General features: G+C 36.8%; 2 protein-coding genes across 14 annotated transcripts; both read right to left on the reverse strand.

The window, feature by feature from the left end:
- Positions 1 to 1,328: 1,328 nt before the first annotated feature.
- si:dkey-23k10.5 lies at positions 1,329 to 9,183 on the reverse strand. 6 transcript variants are annotated; one of them, XM_009291846.4, is made up of 6 exons: positions 8,351 to 9,105; positions 6,928 to 7,596; positions 6,375 to 6,407; positions 4,100 to 4,804; positions 3,344 to 4,015; positions 1,329 to 3,258 (listed from the first exon to the last, which is right to left on the reverse strand). In XM_009291846.4, the coding sequence occupies exons 1-6, from the start codon at positions 8,379 to 8,381 to the stop codon at positions 3,122 to 3,124; spliced, it is 2,247 nt and encodes a 748-aa protein (XP_009290121.1). In that variant the 5' UTR covers positions 8,382 to 9,105; the 3' UTR covers positions 1,329 to 3,121. The 6 variants fall into 6 exon arrangements, with proteins under 6 accessions (XP_009290121.1, XP_009290120.1, XP_073780047.1 ...); XM_009291845.4 differs by having other exon boundaries at positions 3,344 to 4,018; XM_073923946.1 differs by lacking the exon at positions 6,375 to 6,407 and having other exon boundaries at positions 8,351 to 9,183.
- On the reverse strand, positions 8,532 to 20,734 carry si:dkey-23k10.3. Of its 8 annotated transcripts, none has more exons than XM_073923947.1 (13): positions 20,585 to 20,734; positions 20,333 to 20,463; positions 19,210 to 19,383; positions 17,396 to 17,540; positions 16,679 to 16,852; positions 16,385 to 16,558; positions 13,133 to 13,306; positions 12,826 to 12,999; positions 12,261 to 12,434; positions 10,515 to 10,688; positions 9,909 to 10,082; positions 9,630 to 9,803; positions 8,532 to 9,323 (listed from the first exon to the last, which is right to left on the reverse strand). In XM_073923947.1, exons 4-13 carry the CDS (start codon positions 17,449 to 17,451, stop codon positions 9,176 to 9,178), a joined length of 1,596 nt encoding a protein of 531 aa, XP_073780048.1. In that variant the 5' UTR covers positions 17,452 to 17,540; positions 19,210 to 19,383; positions 20,333 to 20,463; positions 20,585 to 20,734; the 3' UTR covers positions 8,532 to 9,175. The 8 variants fall into 8 exon arrangements, with proteins under 8 accessions (XP_073780048.1, XP_073780051.1, XP_001921257.4 ...); XM_073923950.1 differs by having other exon boundaries at positions 16,646 to 16,852; XM_001921222.9 differs by having other exon boundaries at positions 17,396 to 17,569.
- Between the last annotated feature and the right edge of the window lie 148 nt (positions 20,735 to 20,882).

A 20,882-nucleotide genomic window follows, 5' to 3' on the forward strand; every position in this document is an offset into this window, starting at 1 on the left:
GCACAATTATTTATTAGGTCTTCTCATATTACAAGAATGTCGTTTATAAATGCAATCAATAATGCAATTATTCACTGATCCATTCTCACATGCTTGGTTCTTTTTTTTTTTTCATTTATAAATAATAAATTAAGACAGTCCTGCTGCTACCTACAGGGTGGTTTTCATTTGATATCTGTACTTCCTTTTAATTAATAAGTTACACATAATCTAATACTGAATTAAAAAGCAGTCTTCTTGGTATTACTTTTTTTGCAGCTGTAAATACAAGATAAATACATTAACTCTACTTTCTTTCATCTTCCATCTTTTTGAGGTTTAGCAAAAAAATATTTTTAAAAATGAGAATTATTTGCTTTAAAAGAAAACCCTGGTTTTGAATTATGTGACATTCCAATAAAAAAAAAAACTGTATTACTTATTTAGGAATAAAAATTTAAAAAGACCAAAAAAAAAGAATAAATCTTAACTATGCCCATGGCAAATAAGCATCATTAATGAGATAAAAAAAATCTATTTATAATTTAATATGGAAAAATAAACACAGCTATTTTAATGAAATAAAACACAACAAAAAACACTCTGCAATTCACTAGATTAATGTGGACTAAATGTACTTGATTTTGAAACATTCAAAATCTTTGTAAAATTACAGTTGCAGTCAGAATTATTAGCTCCCCTTTGAATTTTATTTATTTTAATATTTCCCAAATGATGTTTAACAGGGCAAGGAAATTTTCACAGTATGTCAGATAATATTTTATTTCTTCTGGAGAAAGTCTTATTTGTTTTATTTTGGCTAGAATAAAAACAGTTTTTATTTAAAAAAAACATTGTAAGGTCAAAATTATTAGCCCCTTTAAACTAATCTTTTTTTTTCTGATAGTCTACAGAACAAAACAAACCATTGTTATACAATAACCTGCCTAATTACCCTAACCTGCCTAGTTAACCTAATTATGCCTTTAAATGTCACTTTAAGCTGTATAGCAGTGTCTTGAAAAATATCTAGTAAAATATTATTTACTGTCATCATGGCAAAGATAAAATAAATCAGAGATGAGTTATTAAAACTATTATGTTTAGAAATGTGTTGAAAAAATTCTGCTCTCTGTTAAACAATTGGTGGGGAAAAAAATAAACCGCGGTGGCTAATAATTCAGGCTGATAATTGAATATATACATATATTCAAGTGGTACTCACTGCAAAGCCACATGGGCACAGCGGAGCTCTAGCAAGGAGGGGCAAGTTCAGAGACTTCTTTCGGCACTTTCTCTATAGTGACATCACTGGGGGTTGGGGTTAGGGTTAAAACAACTTATGACTACAAGCAGCCTCTCGGTTTATTTATATAGTACATTTCATATACAATGGTAATTAAAAACACTTTACAAAATATGACACAGAATTTAAATGATTAAAAACAGTATAAAAATGTATTAAGACAGGTTTAAAAGGAAGATACATTAAAAGTGAGATGTCAGATGTGCCACCACAAATCACATATTACAATTTCTTCATCATTTTTGTACCCAAGTTGTTGATTAACCTTTTAAATAAGCTCACCTACTATTTTTAACAACTTAACAGCTATTAAAAGTTATATAAGCGGATTAAATAAAGAGAACTGATCAAAAATGTTTTTCTTCTCAATGATGTGATGACAGTTCGCTGTATATCTAAATCAGTTAATAAACAATTCAGTAATTTCTAAACATTACTTTTTGAAATACAGTAATATTGCATGGTTTTTAAAATAACCTACTCAAACCCCAGCATGATGTCATTATTACACATTTAAAGCAAGCTGAAGTGAGACCACCATAAAATTAACCTGTAAATATTAAACAGTACAACAAATAATTACATTTTATATAGCTCTGGCAACTAAAGATACTGTACATACATAAAGAGCACATACCACAGATATTCACAGACAAAGCCTTGATTCTACCCTATAATTCTATTCTCACTCACCACTAGAGGAGTCACACTTACTTGCTCAGTGGGTATTGACTTTTTGTTCCCTATTTTTCCAGTCTGATCTCACGAGAAAACGTAAGTATTTTACAGTTTATTGGCTAATTTGTACGAATTCAGTCGTGCGGAATTGTACGATTTTAAAAAGGAGGTGTGGCACCTAACCCCACCCCTAAACCCAACCGTCATTAGGGGATAAGCAAATCGTACTAAATTGTACAAATTAGATCATATGAATTCATACTAATTAGCCACTAAATCAAAAAGTTACGAATTGCCATGAGATTGTGTTGATTTTTCAGAATCAGAAAGAGCTTTATTGCCAGATATGTTTACATGTGAGAAATTAGTTTTTGTGACTAAAGCTTCTACAGTGCTACAGAATGGCAGTGACATGACATAAACATAGATAATGAGATTAAAAATATACAAATTGAAAAATGTATGTACAAGTATATTTCTATAATTAAAATATTGTATGTACAATAAATTGTCATTGTAATTCCTGGACTTTTCAAACAGTGCACAAACACACTCTCATTGCAAAGCCTTATTTTGTTCTGGCTGATACTCCTCACCGTTGGCTATTTTTTAATCTGTACCTGTGAATGTTTGCTGCTTGCCTATTCCATATTAAACTGTAATGTTTTACATTGCCCATAATTATTGCTGGTAATCAAGCTCAGCCTATTTGTTTGCCACTGAAAAAAAAGCTACAGGGATCTGAACTCAGGCCCTATTTACACTGATGTGTTTTAGTTTTAAGACATTTACATTTATGTGTTTAGCAGACGCTTTTTATACAAAAATTACTTACACCTGTGAACACACACCAAGAGCAGTGGGCTGCCCAGGGAGCAGTTGGCCATTCGGTGCCTTGCTCAAGGGAATAACTTCACCAAACCAATCCACATCCACACTGGTGTTTCATCTAGCATTTCTGAAAAGGTCTCTATCTATGCTATGTTGCTTTAAATGTACATCATGAGACCATACACGCACTCTGGCATAATACTCATGCAGATTCCACTTTCAAAATTGGTATTAATTATTGTTTCTGTATATGAAATGATTGTTGCTTTTACCGCACGTTACTACACAATGTTAAACTATATGTGTTTCTTAATCTGAATTAAGTTCTCAATCAAACTCAGGGATTGACCCAAGAGACTGCACTCCAGAACTCATTTTTGAACTTGACTCTCCCGGTGCTTCTTGGGATCTCTGTGATACAAATGCTGAACCTATCCCCGAGGAAAGACTGGATTTATCACCAACTGCAAAGAGAGGAATAAAAGCATATAAAATAAAACAAATAAAACCTTAAAAATTATTGTTAATAAATCTTAAACAGCAGCTTACAGTTTACGGGATCATCTAAACTATGTGCTTTTTTAATAGGTACAGCGATTGTTCCTTTAATCTTCTCTAAAGTCTCTCTGTCAATTTCATAATGATGTCCTCTGTTTTCTCCCACCATCTCCTCGATCTTCTTCAGGAGTTCTGTGACCTGAGATCCATCACCACAGTTCTTATAGTTGAGGACATGATACCTGTTCCCACACTTCTCAATGAGCCACTGGAGCATGTCACCTTCACTTGCAATGAACACCTCAATTGGAGTTTCTTCCGGTTCATCTCCAACAGCGAACAGAACCAGTGTGTGATTCCAGACTCTTTCACCAAGAGGCTCCATGATCTTCTCAAGTGCACCTTTCTCTTCTTCTGCAAAAGAAGAGTCGACACTCTGGACTAAAATGAAAGCATGTGTTCCTCCAGAGGAGCTTTCTGTCACACTTCTCCAGATATTACGTTTAGAATCCTCAAGTCTTTCTCCAGTGAGGTAATCTTTTTCAAAACCTGGTGTGCAAACCACAGTGAGCTTCCTTCCAGCTACTTCCCCAATTTCTTCTACATTTACTTTGATTTCCTTGTCCAAAACATGCCTTCCCAAAAGTGTTTCTCCTGTCAAACTTATGCTGGAATAGTGAGGTCCAAGCAACACCATCCTCATTTCAGAAAGTTCTGCAGCATCTGCTTAAAGACAATTTATCACCATTGATTATATTTAATTCAAGCATGTAAAGCAACAATAAACCACATTTTCAGTCTACTCACCTGCTACTGAAGATCTGAATTCTTTTATATTTTGCACTTCATCTTGCAGTTGTTTTGCTCTTTCTTCTATTTTAATCCTCCTTTCTTTTACTTCTTGTAAATTTGTTTCATTTATCATAAAACAGGGTTCTTCATTTCCTGCAATCATCTCTTGTATCTTGTCTAACAGCTCTGCCACTTGACTGCCATCATCTGTGTTCTTGTTGTTGAAAACATGATATCTGTTCCCACATTTGTTTATTATCCACTGAAGAGCTTCTCCTTCACTCTCGATAAACACCTCAATGCTTGTGTCTCTCAACCAGTCACCAAAAGTAAAGAGAACAATCATGCGATCCCAGATTGTGAGACCAAGAAGGGCCACATGCTCCTCTACTGCCTTTCTGTAAACTTCAGTGAAAGAAACGTCCACTCTTATGACCAGCAGAAAGACGTGAGGTCCTGGAGGACAGTGAGATGGACTCAACACAATCTCATCTTTATACAGTCTGGGGGTGTATTTCGAGTGGTAGTTTCTTTTTCGGCCTGGAGTGTTCACCACAGTGATGTGTCTTCCTGAAACATCTCCTTCTTGTATCACAGATCTACGCAATCTTTTGCAGTCAAATGCAGGTTTGCCCAGGATGGTGTTTCCTGCTGAACTCTTGCCAGAACTGTTATATCCCAGCAGCACAATCTTCAGCTCTGAGAGGTGATGTTCATTATCTGCTGGCAGACATAAATGCTTATTTTTATGACAGGTCTAAATTCTGTTACTCTTTAAGCTTCGTTTTTATGGCTTCCAATAATATAAAGGGATATCTTCAATACAACTAAAAAGGCTGAAGACCTTTGAAGTCAGTTTACTTAACTAGATTAGCATATTGTTTAGAGGCAGCCAATTTAGCAGGAACAGTTGGTCTATACAAGGTGTTTGTGGACATACCCAAATAATTTGTGCATTGCTGTCTTGTGAAGTTTATTTATAAACAAATTTCGAGAGGAGCACGTGCTTATGATTGCTTGTGTCTGGTCCCGAATTATCCATTTGATGATTTACTAATCAGACGATTTCTAAGCCACTTTAAAAACCCTAAGTTCCATATACTAGCCCTCATTCTAAAGAATGAATCCCCCTTTCCACCCCTACTCCTCCGCCTTTTTAGATGGGTGGCATGGTGGCCCAGTTGTTAGCACTGTTGCCTCACAGCAAGAACGGTTCTGGTCCTTGCCATGCCAGCCAGCGTTTCTTGCATGGGTTTCCCTTGGGTCTCCTAGTTTCCTCCCACCGTCCAAAAACATACAACTTAAGCTAATTGACTAACTTAAATCGGCACCATAGACATGCACCTAGTAAGTAGTTATCTCTTAAGAACAATCACCATGTGTTCATTAGCTACTACCGCAGAGGAGTTCTCGAGATCTACCTGTCCTCAAACTCCCCTCTCACCTTGCAAATGGGAGGGAGCTCAGGGCTCTCTCCCGGGATAGCATGCCAAAGAAGCTTTAGAATATATCATCAGCTAAGTGTGAACTCTTGAAATAATTTAATGGTCCAGACTAGGTTGAGGTATTGTCATACCTATTTTATCAGGGAAGCAAGTTGTTTGTTTAGTAAAGTAAATCTCTGCCAGAGTCCGCTCCCGCACAGAAAACCCAGGAAACCCCCAAAGTGTTGCATTATAAACAGAAGATTTAACTGCGTTCATTGATTCAACGTGACTAATAATCACATGACCACAGAAACATCTCACAGAAGGATTTATTTCAAACACTTGAATGAAGTTATAAATTGAATCAGGAGTGAAAACTTATTAAAGTGGAATTTTCACGTGCATCACTTACTACACACAGCCATAGTTCCCTGAGAAGTGATGCAAACTGCTTTCATTATCACAAAAGGATGGAAAAGGGTCTGGATAGACCTGGTGCAGTACAATCTGAGCTGCATCCAATGCTTTTTAATGTGCTCACCTAACCCCACCCCTCACAGTGACGCCACTAGCTCCATTGAGTGCATTGAGTCTGACATTGCATCTGTGAGATATGCAATCTCAGCTTGCATCATCAAGGCTGCATCCAGATACTATTGGAATGATGCTCCATCTGAAAACACATTCATGTTTTTGAATTTCTGTATGTGTGAGTGCATCTCCCTGCATATTACACAGGGTGTAATAGTTACTATATATAGCATACTCAATCAAAATAGGCAGTTTGTCACTAACGTATAGCTACTACTCTTTACTGGGGCAGTTGTCCTAAAAAAAAGCAAAGTCTGTCATTATTTACTCACCCTCAACTTGTTCCAAACCTGTTTGAGTTTCTTCTGATGGACACAAAAGATATTTTTAAGATTATTGAAAAGCAGCAGTCATTGATAATACACTTTTTTTTCATGTCAATGGCTGCTTTTTTCCAACAGTTTTCAAAATATATCTTGTTTTCTGTTCAACAGAAGAAGAAATGTTGAAAAGTTCAGAACACCATAAGTGTCAGTAAATGGTAAGGACATCTTCTTTTTGGGGTGAACTATCCCTTAAAATAGATAACTAAAAAATCCAAAACTATTTGTGAAGATTGTGTTTCTGTGCAGTCCAAGTAACTATTAACAGCAATGGTAAATTAAACACATTCTATGCTAGTTGGTAACTTTAGTACAAATCATGCAAAATAATAACATAATGTGCCTGAGGGTTATAAATCAAACTCAGAGAGAGGTAATAATTGGTTCCTTTAATTGAAAATTGAGACTTACTGTTTATTCTAGAAGATGCCATTTTGAGTGTTTGAAATTACAATCACTCTCTTTTCAACAAAAGCAAAGTTCGTGGTAATAGAACGCTCACCAGTAGTTGTCTTGTCTTTCAGCTGCATATGCTTGATCCTTCTTTCCACTGCTCTCTTTTGCTGTTCTCTCCTCTTCTCCTCCACACGTTGTAAAGTATCTCTGTTCATTTTATAATGGTTGCCTCTGTTCCTGTCCACCATTTCCTGCATTTTCTTAATCAGTTGTGTGACCTGATATCCGTCATCCCAGTGCTTAATATTAAGCTCATGATATCGGTTTCCACATTTCTCAATGAGCCACTGGAGGTTTTCATTCTCCAACAGTCGAGTGGTCTTATCTTCCGTAAGATCTGCACAGGTGAACAACACTATGGTGTGCCTCCACACTTCCTCACCAAAACATCTCATATTATCACATAGGATGTCTTTTTCATTTTGTTTAAACGGTGTGTCCACATTTAAGACCAGGAGCAGGACATGAGGTCCTGGAGGACATTTATTCACACTCAGGACAATTTCTTGTTTGTACAGTTCAGGGTTTTCTTCAAATGGTAAATTTCCCCACCAGCCTGGAGTATCAACCACAGTGATCTTTGTTCCAGCGATTTCACTGTGTTTCTCCACACACTGCAAAGTCTGCTTTGAGTCAAACTCCGTTTTGCCCAGGATAGTGTTTCCAGCTAAACTTTTCTCATCATTCTTTGGACCCAAAAGAAGAATCCTCAGCTCTGTAAGTGAACATAAGGGATTGACTTTACAAATAAAAAAAACGTCTAGAAAGAACACCAATCTGCTTGTGGTAATATGGCACTTCTAGATGGACTGCACAATTAACTTAAAAGAATGGCATTACAACATTAGCTGCCACAATTAATTGCGAAATATAAAAAAATACAACATTTTGATCAATGGCTTCTATTTAAATTCAGTCCTAGCTAAATTAAAGTGACTGACAGCCTAAGTGATAGATAATGTAATAACAGTAGCATTGATTGTGAACCTTCTTTACATCATGCATTTACTTTGATTTTCATATTGCTTAGTGACTACACTGTAAAAAATGCAGGGTTCCACACAACTCATTCATGTTGTCCCAACACAAATTGATTATGTTAACTTAACACTTTTAACAAATTCATGTGGATTGAACCTTAAAGAAAAATAGCTGTCCAAATGAAATCTCATGAACTGTGTTGTTTCAGCTCATTTTAATTAAGTAGTTTGAACAAGTAAAAAAAAAATCGATATATTGTGTATTGTTAACTTGACTGTTTAGTAAATATCTTGTTATGCAATAGGTGATGATATATAAAACAGTTTTCAGGTTGTCTTGGATGTATGAATAAGAAACAGGTTTTAGTTGCCCTAGAAAAATGTCAATTAATAACAAATACATTAATCATTACATATTGTGCAGCTCTAATATACACTAATTAAAATTTGATAGATCAAACTGCAAACATCTAAATTCATCGCACTCACCTGAGGAATCATATGGACTGCTTGGATTCATTATGATGCTGAAAGTCCTCTTGAATGGTTAAATGTGAGGTTCTGTTTTATAAAATAATGCATTAACTGTAGTAATATACAGTTGAGCACTTTTCAAAGACGTCGTTGTGTTGCGCAGTCTAACTTGTTTTCAGAAAAGAACAGAACTGTATTTCCTTATAGCTGTTTTTTTATTGAGCCATATATTTTTACAAGCGGTCAAAGAGCAGTTAGGTGTGTTGTTTCCAAAAGAAATACATGCATTAACTGCATCTCAGATCCACAATGAAAAAACTATACAATTACTATAAATGAATTATATAAAAAAAAATGTGCAAAAAAGTTATCAAAGTTAAAACTTGTACTCATATAGTACATTAAAATGAAGTCGTTCAAAGATGTTGACAAGACATATAATACACAGAATAAAGGTCTAAACTATTTTAGTAAGGTCCACTTTTTTGAAGAGTTATTTCAAAAGACAGAACTGCTCAGATGAATCTCAAATCACTATCAGTGTTTATGAAATGTCACCTTTTGCTTGTACATGATTACATGAAATCCACTTCCTCTAAACATTAACTCTTCCTAGATTCAGTTTATTGGTTGTAAGTTAATTAGTCTGATGATAAAAGTAAAAAAAATCTGCAAAAACGAAAGAGAAACCTGCCATCTTTGAGGCCCAGTCATCACTTTGCATGTGGGGAAGAAGTCATACAATAAAAACAAATCAATCATTAACAACCAATAATAAACAGCCAATATGCTTCATTAGAATATTAATCTTAATGACTTCTTCTGTTGCCTCAAGAATGTTTAGTAAAATGCAATAGAAAGGAGCTGCACCCCAAAATCCTCAAACTTGTTACCAGACAGATCCACATTTTTCAGGTATGAGTGATCTGATCCTAGAACAGGAGCCAGAGCAGCAATACCTCCATCTGTGAAGCCACAATTTTTTAACCTAAAGAGAGAAAACAGCAGTTTATTATTTTATTGTTCTATAAAGAGTTAATAAAACTTATATTACTATTGTAAAATGAAATCAGAAAGTGGTCAAAGTAAGTTGGTGATTTTAGAAAAAATCAAGCTTGATCTTATGGGATGAACAAAAATTTTATCTTTGTTTCTCTTTATTTTTTTTTTTTAATTTCAGTTTATTAAAATTTTATTTCATCATCAGTGTCACAGAGTAACTCAAGTTTCTTAAATTAACAGATCAATGATCTCTGTCCATATAGCTTTGGGCTGTAACTGCGTTTTACTGTACTTCAGTATCTCCAGTTTACAGTGGGGATCCTCCAGTCCAGCACTGAGAAGCTTCACTCCAAAATCTCCTAGATTATTCTCAGACAGATCCAGCTCTCGCAGATTTGAGAAGTTAAATGTCAGAGCTGAAGCCAGAGCTGCACATCCTTCATCGTTCACATCACAATCGACCAGCCTGCAGGGAAAACAACAACTGACTTAAAAAAAACTAGCCATTACTGTACATCACTCATGCATGCCCACATCACTCATTTACTGACTATAACATCAACCAGCATACCAGAGGATTTCCACTTTACAATGGGGATTCTCCAGTCCAGTCGAGATCAGTCTAACTCCTGAGTCTGAAAGTTTGTTTTTAGAAAGATCCAGTACCCTTAGGTGTGAGGAGTTTGATGTCAACGCTGAAGCCAGAGAAGCACAACCTTCATCTGTGAGACCACAACCCACCAACCTGCACAGCGAACAACAATCAGCTCTATTCAGTATTTACATCCTTCAGAGACTACACTCTTGAACCATTTAACTATAGATATCTAGAGTAATATAAAACCCAGATTTAATCCACGAGAACAATGATTACAGTATATTTTCAAATAATGAGTGATTTAGTTAAAAAAAAATTGTATTTTTTCACATTACATTTAACACTGTCTTAACCACTTCATCTACAGAATAAATGTTATGTGTCATACTCTAGAACAGCCAAATTGGTGCTAACTAAAGTTATATATATATACTATATAACTAATATCAGAAATCTGCACTTGGCTCCTGTGCATACTTTCTTTAAAAGTATGACCCAAACCGTATCATAAAGATTAATATGAAGCAGAATTTAGAAAAGCAACAAAGAATCAGTTGCAATAATCAGAGATTGTCTGACTTTAATGTTTCCAGTCGGCAGCAATAATCCTCTAGTCCATCAGAGAGCATCTTCACTCCTGAATCTTCCACTTTATTTCCAGACAGATCCAGCTCTTTCAGGTGTGAGGGGTTTGAGCTCAGAACTGAAGCTAGTACACCACATCCTTCATCTGTGAGACCACAATTCACAAATCTAGAGAAAAACAACAACGCGGTTAGTACATATCCACAGTCCAAAGACATGCAGTATACAGTAGGTGAATTAGGTAAACTAAAATTGCCTATTGTGTGTGAATGAGGCCCCGTTTACACTAATATGTTTTAGTTTTTAAACTGCGTTTTAGAATGAAAACGATACGCTTCCAGACTGTCTTTCCACCCATAGTTTCTGAACAACTCTCCGTCTACATTACACCGCTGAAAACGCACATCACGTGACCACACACATACACACACACACACTGGCATGCACTGCAGCATGCTTTGAGCACATCTACCCGTATGAAACTGCGGTCAGGCCAGTCGCTGTGCACGTCAAACAAGGATCTACCGCTGGATGTAATCTCACAATATTTGTTAACTGTAATATTAAATTCATCTTATTGTCTACTGTATATCTAACAACATATTCCCCGACTTTGGTTCTTTGAATCTTTTACTTGTTCTCAGGTAATGTGTTTTGGCTGAGCGCGAAAATAAGTTAATATATTTATTAATGTTACCGTGTACACTGATTCTGTATATTGACTGATTGCTTGCCTTTATTTCCTATATTGTATAAACTTATTCTTCGTTATATTTTTATAATGGCCATTATTGATTATTAAACTGATATTCAGCAAAAGAAAGGGCATGTTTCGTATTTTCAATGAAAATTAAAGGAAGCAGTGTTATAGGTTGTGTTTTGTTATAAATATGCATGCAGTGAAGATGATGGCCATATAAATATGTAGCTACACAACGCCTCAACATTTCTGCTGACTGTTTAGTTGTTATTATCAGAATGAAAATAGGCAGATCCTTTTATCATGTTTTCATTTTATTGTTAAGAAAGTGAAACAACATAGCCAGGGTGATGCGAATAAGGTTATACAGTACACTGTTCACTTTGAAGATTTACCTGACGTGTCCTCGGGAGTTTGTTGTCCATATCAAACTTGCAAAGTCTGAACTTACAAGGAGAGGATGCAGGACTGAACTGTGTGCAGGCTACTTAATATTGAGGAAAAAGCCCCAATCAGATTGCGAATGTCTGCAGCCTCGCCTCAATTTTCAGATGTTTCTGTTTTCCCCCATCAACACTGACACAGAGCAGCAGCATTTTAGAATAAAAACAGCCTCATAAGCGTTTTCAAAATGCTAAATTTTCTGCGCTAGAAAACTTCGGGATAGTGTGGATGGATGATGTAACCGTAGCCAAACTTATGCTTTTTAAAAGGAAATATATTACTGTAAACAGGGCCTGAGAGAGCATATGTGTGTTTCCCAGCAATGGGGCTTTACAAGTAAGTGTACTCTCAATGCAGAGATGCGGCTGGAAGGGCATTCACTCAAAAAAACATTTGCCAGAGTAACTGGTGGTAGATAACCCGTGATAAATCTTGAACTAAGCCGAAGCAAAGTGAGTTAAGAACAATATGAAAACTTTATGTACATAGTGTATTGTGTATTGCACCAAATGATTGATTTAAATGCATCTACTTAAAAAATAAGGCCACTTAATGTAAAATGGGACCATGGGTGGCACTCAAAATGAGAATCTTACCTTAAAGCATCAAATTTTGATAAATGTCCCTCTAGCTCAGCAAAAAAAGCCTTGACTCCTGAATCTCCTAGTTTATTCTCAGACAGATCCAGCTCTCTAAGCTTCGAGATCTTCAATCTCAGAGCAGATGCCAGTGAAACACATTCTTCATCTTTGAGATTACAATTACGCAATCTAGAGACAGAGAAAGTACACTATTACATTTCTGAGCATGACAAACAGTTGTAAACCATATCAAGAATATGATTCCTAATTGGTGAGATTTCAGATAGAACACCCTAATTAGACAGACTTTTAGCCTAAAGGCTTATTCACACTGCACTGACAGATGCCAGCAGACACTTTGCTGGTTTTTAATGGATCAGTCAGTTTTGCCATCTGCCTGAGCTTGTTTTTTAGGATGTAGATCATCTGAGAAACAACATGCTGTAATCTGGTGATTGTCCATGTGTGTCTGTGCTGAATGAATTGGCCTTAACAATGTGCAAGTTTAGGTGTCACAATGATAATAAAATACTTCCTTTGAGAACAATTTCAATTGCAACAGTCAAAGCCATGATCTTACTTCAAGGTCTCCAGTTTACAGTATGGACTCTCCAATACTTCAGAAAGCAGCTTTATTTCGAAGCATTCAAGGTTATTCCCAGAGAGATCCAGATTTCTCAAGTGTGAGGGGTTTGATCTCAGAGCTGATACCAGAACAATCCAACCATTACCTGTGATGTCACAACTGACCAACCTGCGGAGAGAATAATAAACTGAAATCTCCATGAGCGACAACTGTATTTGACCTAAAATTAAACCAGCTTTGCCTTAACTATAAAACTAAATGCAAAGTAGCCTTTTTTTGAGATTCATGTTCATGATCTTACCTCAGTGTTTCAAGTTGACAATAAGGCATCTCCAGTGCAATAGAGAGCATGTGTACCCCAAATTCTCCCAGTTTATTTTTAGACAGATCCAACTCTCTCAGGTATGAAGGGTTTGATCTAAGACCTGCACCGAGAGCAGCAAAACCATCATCTGTGATTCCACAATCATTTAACCTGGAGAAACACACTCAGTTTAGGGCAACTTATTTCAAAAGATTTTGAAGATACCGCTCATTCGTATAGTAAGATTAGAACCAGAATTTACTACATTGCTGTTCAAGGGCAAAGTACAGTGACAACACATTTTTTCAAAATTAAGTTAAAGTTGTTCACCCTAAAAAAGAAATCTTACAATATTTACTTTTTCTCTCTCTCTCTCTCTCTCTCTCTCTCTCTCTCTCTCTCTCTCTCTCTCTCTCTCTCGAGTGGTTCCAACCCTTTATGAGTTTGTTTTGCTGAACATAAAAATAAAATACTCTGAAGAAAGCTGAAAAGCATTGACTTCCATAGTAGAAAAAAAAATCATATGGAAGTCCAATTTACTGTTGAACAGAAGAAAGTGAAACAGATTTGGAACAATGGCCCGTTTCCACTGAGTGGTACGGTTCGGTATGCTTTTATGGCAATTTCCACTGTCAAAAGGTACCAAAAAGCGAACCGTACCGAACCACTTTTCACATTCCCTTTGCAAAGGGTACCTAGCATGACAAAAGGGTACCATAAGATGGGGCTTGACGTGCAGCCGAACGCTATTGGTTTACAGAGATACGTCACTAGCGCACACAAGCAGGAGAATGAAAACAAAGGAACTGCCATTTTAAAATACACAGCTGAGCTGTGACATTACAACGTAATACTATATACATATAATAACAAGCAATGGTCGACCCGAGCTCAAACAAACCTTGTCGTCGCCTTGATGAACAGCCACAAAGCCAAAAAGAATAAAATCTGCCGTGTCCTGTTTTTGTTTTACGAGGTCGTCTAAAAGCGCGAACGGATTCACTTTCTTCAGAGAGCTTGCATGAACATCTATATTTAAAATAACAAACGACTTGAGCTGATGATAATAAAGTGCATGTGATTATTGAAGTGCTTCTGACATCTGATCCTTTCAGAAACAAACGCAAGAGTGATGCACGAAAAAACAAAGGAGCAAATGATTCTTCCAGCAACCTAAAACATAAACAAACTGACATTTTTTATCATCACCTTTTGGACTATTATGCACTTACTGTGAGGCTTCTGTATATGCTGCATGTTTTTTTTTAAAGCCAAATAAGGACTAAATGTATGCTGTGTGTAGTTTTTCTGTATTTGGTAATACATCTAAGACTGTAAGGGTCTGTATGTGTTCATATACAGTGTGTTGCATTTAAAACATTAAAGTTACCATTGGTACCCTTTTGGCAGTGGAAATGCAAGCCTGATAAATGTGACCAGTAAAAATCTGTACATACTGTACCACTCAGTGGAAACAGGCCACAAGTGACCAGGAGTAAAAGATGCCAGAGTTTTCAGTTTTGGCCGAAGTAAACCTTTAGGGCTGGTGTCACCAATCTTGGTCAGTGTCCCTCCAGAGTTTAGCTCCAACCTGCCTCAACACACGTCCCTGGAAGTGTCAAATATACCTGGTAAGATCTTGTTTGCCTTGATCAGGTGTATTTGATTAGGGTTGGGGCTAAACTCTGCAGGACACCGCAAGTAGGTTTCGCTGCAGCCCAGAGACTTCAAGTAAGAGGGGTTACAGCGCAAGTAGGTTGGGTGACCTCCAAGTGGGAGGGACTTATACCACAAGTAGGTTGGGTTTAGGGGGTGTAGGTGGAGCAGATATTAATAAAACAGGTTACTGTAAGGTTGGGTTTAGGGTTGGGGTAGATGTAGAAGTTCATAAGACACAACAGGTTACTGTAAGGTTGGGTTTAGGGTTGGGGTAGATGTAGACGTTAATAAAACACATTAGGTTACTGTGATGTTGGGTTAAGGGTTGGGATAGATGTAGACATTCATAAAGCACAATATTGGACTCATGTACAAGGCATTAAAAATGAAAAACTCTAGGTTTGGACAGTCCACTTGGAGCTAAGGCTCACTCACTCGAAGTTCAAGTCCCACCCACTTAGAGCTGGTTCTGACCACCATTTATACCCATCTCTGACACCAGCCCTCCAGAAACAAGTCTGGTGACCCCTACTTTAGAGCCTGAAGTGAAGTTTTATAAACTAATTTTGAGAGGAGCATGTGATATGATTGAGCACGACTGGCTGCTCATCTGTAATCAGTAATAATCCAATCAAAGTGATCCAAGCTTACAATAAATGGATCATTTTTAAGACACTGCTAGCTGCAGAGCCACTTGGGCTCAAATGAGGGGGAGCTTGAGCTCCAACTCTTCCCCCTATAACAACCCGGGCTCATTGTGAAAACGTAGCTCCGTGGACGTTTCTGCGGACCGCGAGATACGTCCCGGGAGGTACGTATTCGAGCGTTTTTTGTTTTCGCGGATCCGCGAGAGGCTGCTGTGGACCCGGCCGCCCACTTCTTCCTCCTTCCCTAAACCCGAGCGACGGTTTGCAAAAGCCATCCAGAAAAAAAAAAAGCAAAAGCCCTCGTCTTCGCCGCGTTCTCGCACTTATTTTTCGGATTCTGTTTTTCATCTTACCTAATTTCTGGAACCGCTGTTCCCTGGACTCGATCCCGGTCGTCGTCCCCGTTCCTTGCTGGAGCTCAGCACTGCCCAAGTGGCTCTGCAGTGAGTACCACTTGTCATTTGTCCCAACTGTTCTATTTTCATTTTAGAAGAATCCCCCCTTCCACCCCATCTCCTCCTTTTCCTCCATTTTCTATGGGGAGCTCTCGAGACCTACCTGACCTCAGATCCCCTTATATGCTTATTGACCTGGCGGGAGCTTTGTGCTCAAGTTTCTCCAAGCTCAGTGTTCTATCCCGGGACAGCATGCCAAACCTAGTATTAATGCTAATCATATCTAAGTGGGAACTCTTGAACTGGGCTTTGTGACATCAATTCTGTCTTGTGAAATCCTGGTTCAATGTTGTCCCGTTTCAGAGAATCGTAACCCCTGATCTATCCATAATCACAGCATGACTGGCTGGAGGGTGTAAACATTTAGTCTACTAAGGGATTTAGTGTTTGCATAGTTACTGCACTTTGCCTTTGAAGGGCAGCATAAAAAATCTGAATATACTGATGCTCGTCTGGATCCACTGTATCGCTCAAAGACATGACATTACCTCAGTATTTCTAGCTCCCAGTAAGGAATCTCCATGGCTGAGGACAGCACCATCATGGTTAAGTAACCTATGTTATTCTTTGACAGATCCAGCTCTCTCAGGTGTGAGGGGTTCGATCTCAGAGCAGACATCAGAGCTGCACCACCTTCTTCTGTAAAACTACAATTCACCAATCTGCAAGATAAAAAATACAAAATAAAACAAAATATGCACACAATAATCACCAGTGCAACAATGGACAACTGCTAAGATGCATCTTACGAGGTTTGCCTCAGGTTTGATTCATAATCTTACTTTAATGTCTTCAGCTCCCAGTAAGGACTCTCCAATACAGAAGAGAGCAGCATTGTATGTAAATAGCATAGGCTATTCTCAGACAGATCCAGCTCTTTTAGGTGTGAAGGGTTTGATCTCAGAGCTTTATTAAGAACAACAAAACCTTCATCAGTTAAACCACACTTGACCAACCTGCAGAAAAGAAAGAAAACAAAACATGAAGCTTTAAGAAAATAACAACTATAAGACCTTAGACTGATATGGATTTGTTAATGGTTAGATATTCGAAATTGTTACAATTGGTTCATTTAAATCTTGGTTACACATCCTTACATTTTTAGATCAAGAAATCATGAACAGTCGGGGTTATGTTTTGAAATAGTTCTTTACCGAAAAGATACCATGCAATAAAAGGTTTACCAAATTTCAGCAAATTATTAATTCATTTATTTTCTTAGAGAACGCATTAGCTTCTTAAAGACATTTAAAAACAACCAGCATGTCAAAAGCAACCCCCCAATTTACAGCATATATAAAAAAGCTGTAATTTGTATGTGTAAAATAATCCACTGTCCAAAAAATTTTGATTTACTGTTCACTTTTAATTAACAATTTTGTGATTTACTTAATGAAATATGCCCCATATTGACACACTTGTGCTTTTAACAAAAGGTTACGTTATTAATATGGGATTCTTGATTTTCCATTGCATACAGCACTCGTGTTAAATCTTACCTCAGTTTCTCCAATTTGCAGGAAGAATTTTCCAGACCAGCAGCGAGCACCAACATTTCTACATCATCTAGCTTATTCTTTGACAGATCCAGCTCTCTTAGGTGTGAGGGGTTTGATGCGAGAGCTGAAGCCAAATGACTACAACCTTCATATGTGAGATCACAATCATTCATCCTGCAGAAAACAATATTACATACTTCACATAATAAAATACTTAAACCCAGGGTGCAAATTACAGGGGGGTTTGACGATTGATAATTAACGATTGATTTCCCTTAAAGGACATCAAAACAAGATGTATGGGGGGGTCTGCCCTTTAATAGTAAGGCAGAGCTTACTCTGATATCTGATCTTAAATATTAATAATTAAAAATGTAAAATATGAATATACATTTGATCCCCCTAAAACAAATTATACCATTGTGAATGCATGATCGCACCAATTAATGCTAGGATAATTATTATTTAACAGTCTGAAACTAGTCTTAACTATCTTAAGTATTTAAAAAACATGATTCTTGTAAAATGGGTGTTTATGCATGTAGCCTAAAAAAAGACAAATTAGGCAAATCATTTGTTTAGTCTAACCTACAGTAACCTTTGCATTTACATTTAGTCATTAAGCAGACGCTTTTATCCAAAGCGATTTACAAATAAAAATGGTCACAAAATAGCCCTCAAAACACTGAAAACGTATACATTGTATCATTAAATTATATGTAATTTAAAAATTCATAAATTTTATTTACTGAAGCATGTTTTTATCAAACTACTATTGAATAAAAATTGGCCTCCGCCCCATAAGTCAATGTATAATTCGCACACTGCTTAAATTTTACACAACTTATTAGAATTTTCAGAACAAAATCTCACACATTAATACATAAATTTTTTTTTCATTTAATTGACCGTTGTTGTTGACTATCATACTGTATATTATTAGGCCAGCACATTCGTCGGTAGAGCTACGCATTGATGAATTTGCTCTTTAGTGTTTGGACTCTCAGTAGTGATTTTTAAACCACACTGAACTCAGCTAAACTGAACTGAACTTAAACACTAAAAAACTGAACTACACTGTTCCAATTTACAACAAACTTCTACGTGAAGCTACTTTAACACAATCTACATTGTAAAAGCGCTATACAAATAAAGGTGAATTGAATTAAATTATCCTGCTTTTTTAATCCTCATGTTGTGTTCCAGTTTATTTATTTATTTATTTTACCCTGAGGGTTTTGGACCTTAAAATGTTAGCTAATGTTATTGTATTGTGCTAAAACTTGAACTGACTTGGTTCACACATAATATAACTATATATTTTTTTACTATTTGTGGTCAAAAATGTGCATGTGCTTTATTTAAAATTGGCATTATCATATATTTACTTAAAGAGATAGTTCACCCAAAATAAAAAAAGCAAAGCTTGAAGTTTATGAATTTCTTGACATTTATGGATTTTAAATGTTTTTTGAATGTTTAATAAGAAAAACAGACATTCATTGGAAGAGCAACAACACTATAGAATCAATGGCTATTTTTTCTTGTCATTATTCAGCGTATATTCCTTTGTGTTCAAAAAAAAAAAGAAAGACACTTGCACTGGTTTGGAACAAGTGGATGACGAGTGACAGACAAAATTTTTATTTTTGGGGTGAACTATCCCTTTAATATTTACAAGATAATTATCACTCAGCTTGTAAAATATAAAGCAACCACAATTTATATACAACTTGACCAGAGAAACAAACACATAATATTCTTAAAGGAGAGAGCTCATTTTAAGATTTGAAGCATTTTTGAAAGGATCTTACTTCAATGATACAAGATCAGAACAATTATTTTCGAGTGCAGCAGAGAGCACCATCACCCCTGCATCTCCCAGTTTGTTTTCAGACAGATCCAGTTCTCTCAGGTGTGAGAGTTTTGATGTCAGAGCTTTAGCCAGAGCAAAACAGGCCTCATCTGTGATTCCACAAGCACTAAACCTATAAGGAAACACATTCACACATAGAAAGAAAGTGAGTGCTTATTGAATTTCTCATATTAAAAATCTTTGAATTTTTTAATAACAGCAAGTTGAAGGACTTTCATGGACATTTTAAAGCACTATTCGTTTTAAATCAAGTACTTTTATTAATTCCCCCAGCATATGTAGTGCCATGGAAGTCCTTACTGTACTTAACATTTCACTAACAACTAATATTTACATTAAAATGTCAGAGAAATTATGTTGTAGTGCAGTGGGAAGCAAAATCGGCTCACAGCAAGAAGGTCACTGGTTCGAGCCCCGGCTGGGTCAGTTTGCATTTCTGTGTGGAGTATGCATGTTCTCTTCGTGTTTGCGTGGGCTTCCTCTGGGTGCTCTGGTTTCCCCCACAAGTGCAAAGACACGTGGAACAGGTGATTTGGCTAAGCTTAATGGTCCGTAGTGTATGTGTGTGAATGAGTGTGTATGGGTGTTTCCCAGTGATAGGTTTGTGGCTGGAAGGGCATCCACTGTGTAAAACATATGCTGGATAAGTTGGCGGTACATTCTGCTGTGGCGACCCCAGATTATTGAAGGGACTAAGCCAAAAAGTAACAGTCATGCTCAAAGAACTTAAGTAAATTTTGTTAAATTCAATACTGGTAATAGGTTTTTGAAAAAATTATAAACTGTGCATTATTTGTGATAGTTCTTGTACAATTACGAATCAAATTAATAATTTTAGCTCTGTTTTTTTGCAGTAGCACGGTACAATTGCTAAAATAACACCATAAACAAGTTTAATTTAAAATTTAATTCAAGCACAACAAAGACCTTTGTTTGTTTTTAAGCACTTTCCAGGCCTTGAATCCATGTCTGAAATGCAAGTACTTTCAAGAATTGTGGTAATACTGGACTGATTAAAGACAAGAAAGTGCGGGAAGAAGGTGATTTATAATCTGATTTACCTCAACGTTTCCAGATTAACTTGCCATTGCAGCAGAGTAGAGAGCAGATGAATCCTGGAAAACTCGTGATAACAGTTTCTCTCAAATTTTAATATGTATGATGGTCGAACGAAGGAACGTAGAACTGTAGACTGGGGGAAACGACAAACGGGTCAGTTTGAGAGTTTCGATTCCCAAAAAATGCTCTAGGTTTCGTTTTCGATTCATGTTGTTCCAATAGGATAAAAACATTTTTACCTTATACCCACTTACCTCTGTTTGACCTGAATAAAGATGAGTGGTGTGCAGAAACACCATTTCTGTGCAGTTTTTAGACAACTGCTGAGAACATGAGGCTAACCTCAGTTACTGGGCTATATTGTAAACAATACTACACAAACGAGGCTGCAGACTTGGATCCAGACAGATCTACGGCCCAAGCAGTTTTACGGCCCAGGCAATTTTACGCCCCTGTTGTTCCTGTTGTGTCCAGTAGAGGGAGGCAGTACAGTATTATTTTAAGCCTCCAGAACTTTATCACACCCAACCAAACGCGACAAGATGAAGAGGT

The sequence above is a fragment of the Danio rerio genome, chromosome 15 (assembly GCF_049306965.1).
Source record: "Danio rerio strain Tuebingen ecotype United States chromosome 15, GRCz12tu, whole genome shotgun sequence".
NCBI lineage: Eukaryota > Metazoa > Chordata > Actinopteri > Cypriniformes > Danionidae > Danio > Danio rerio.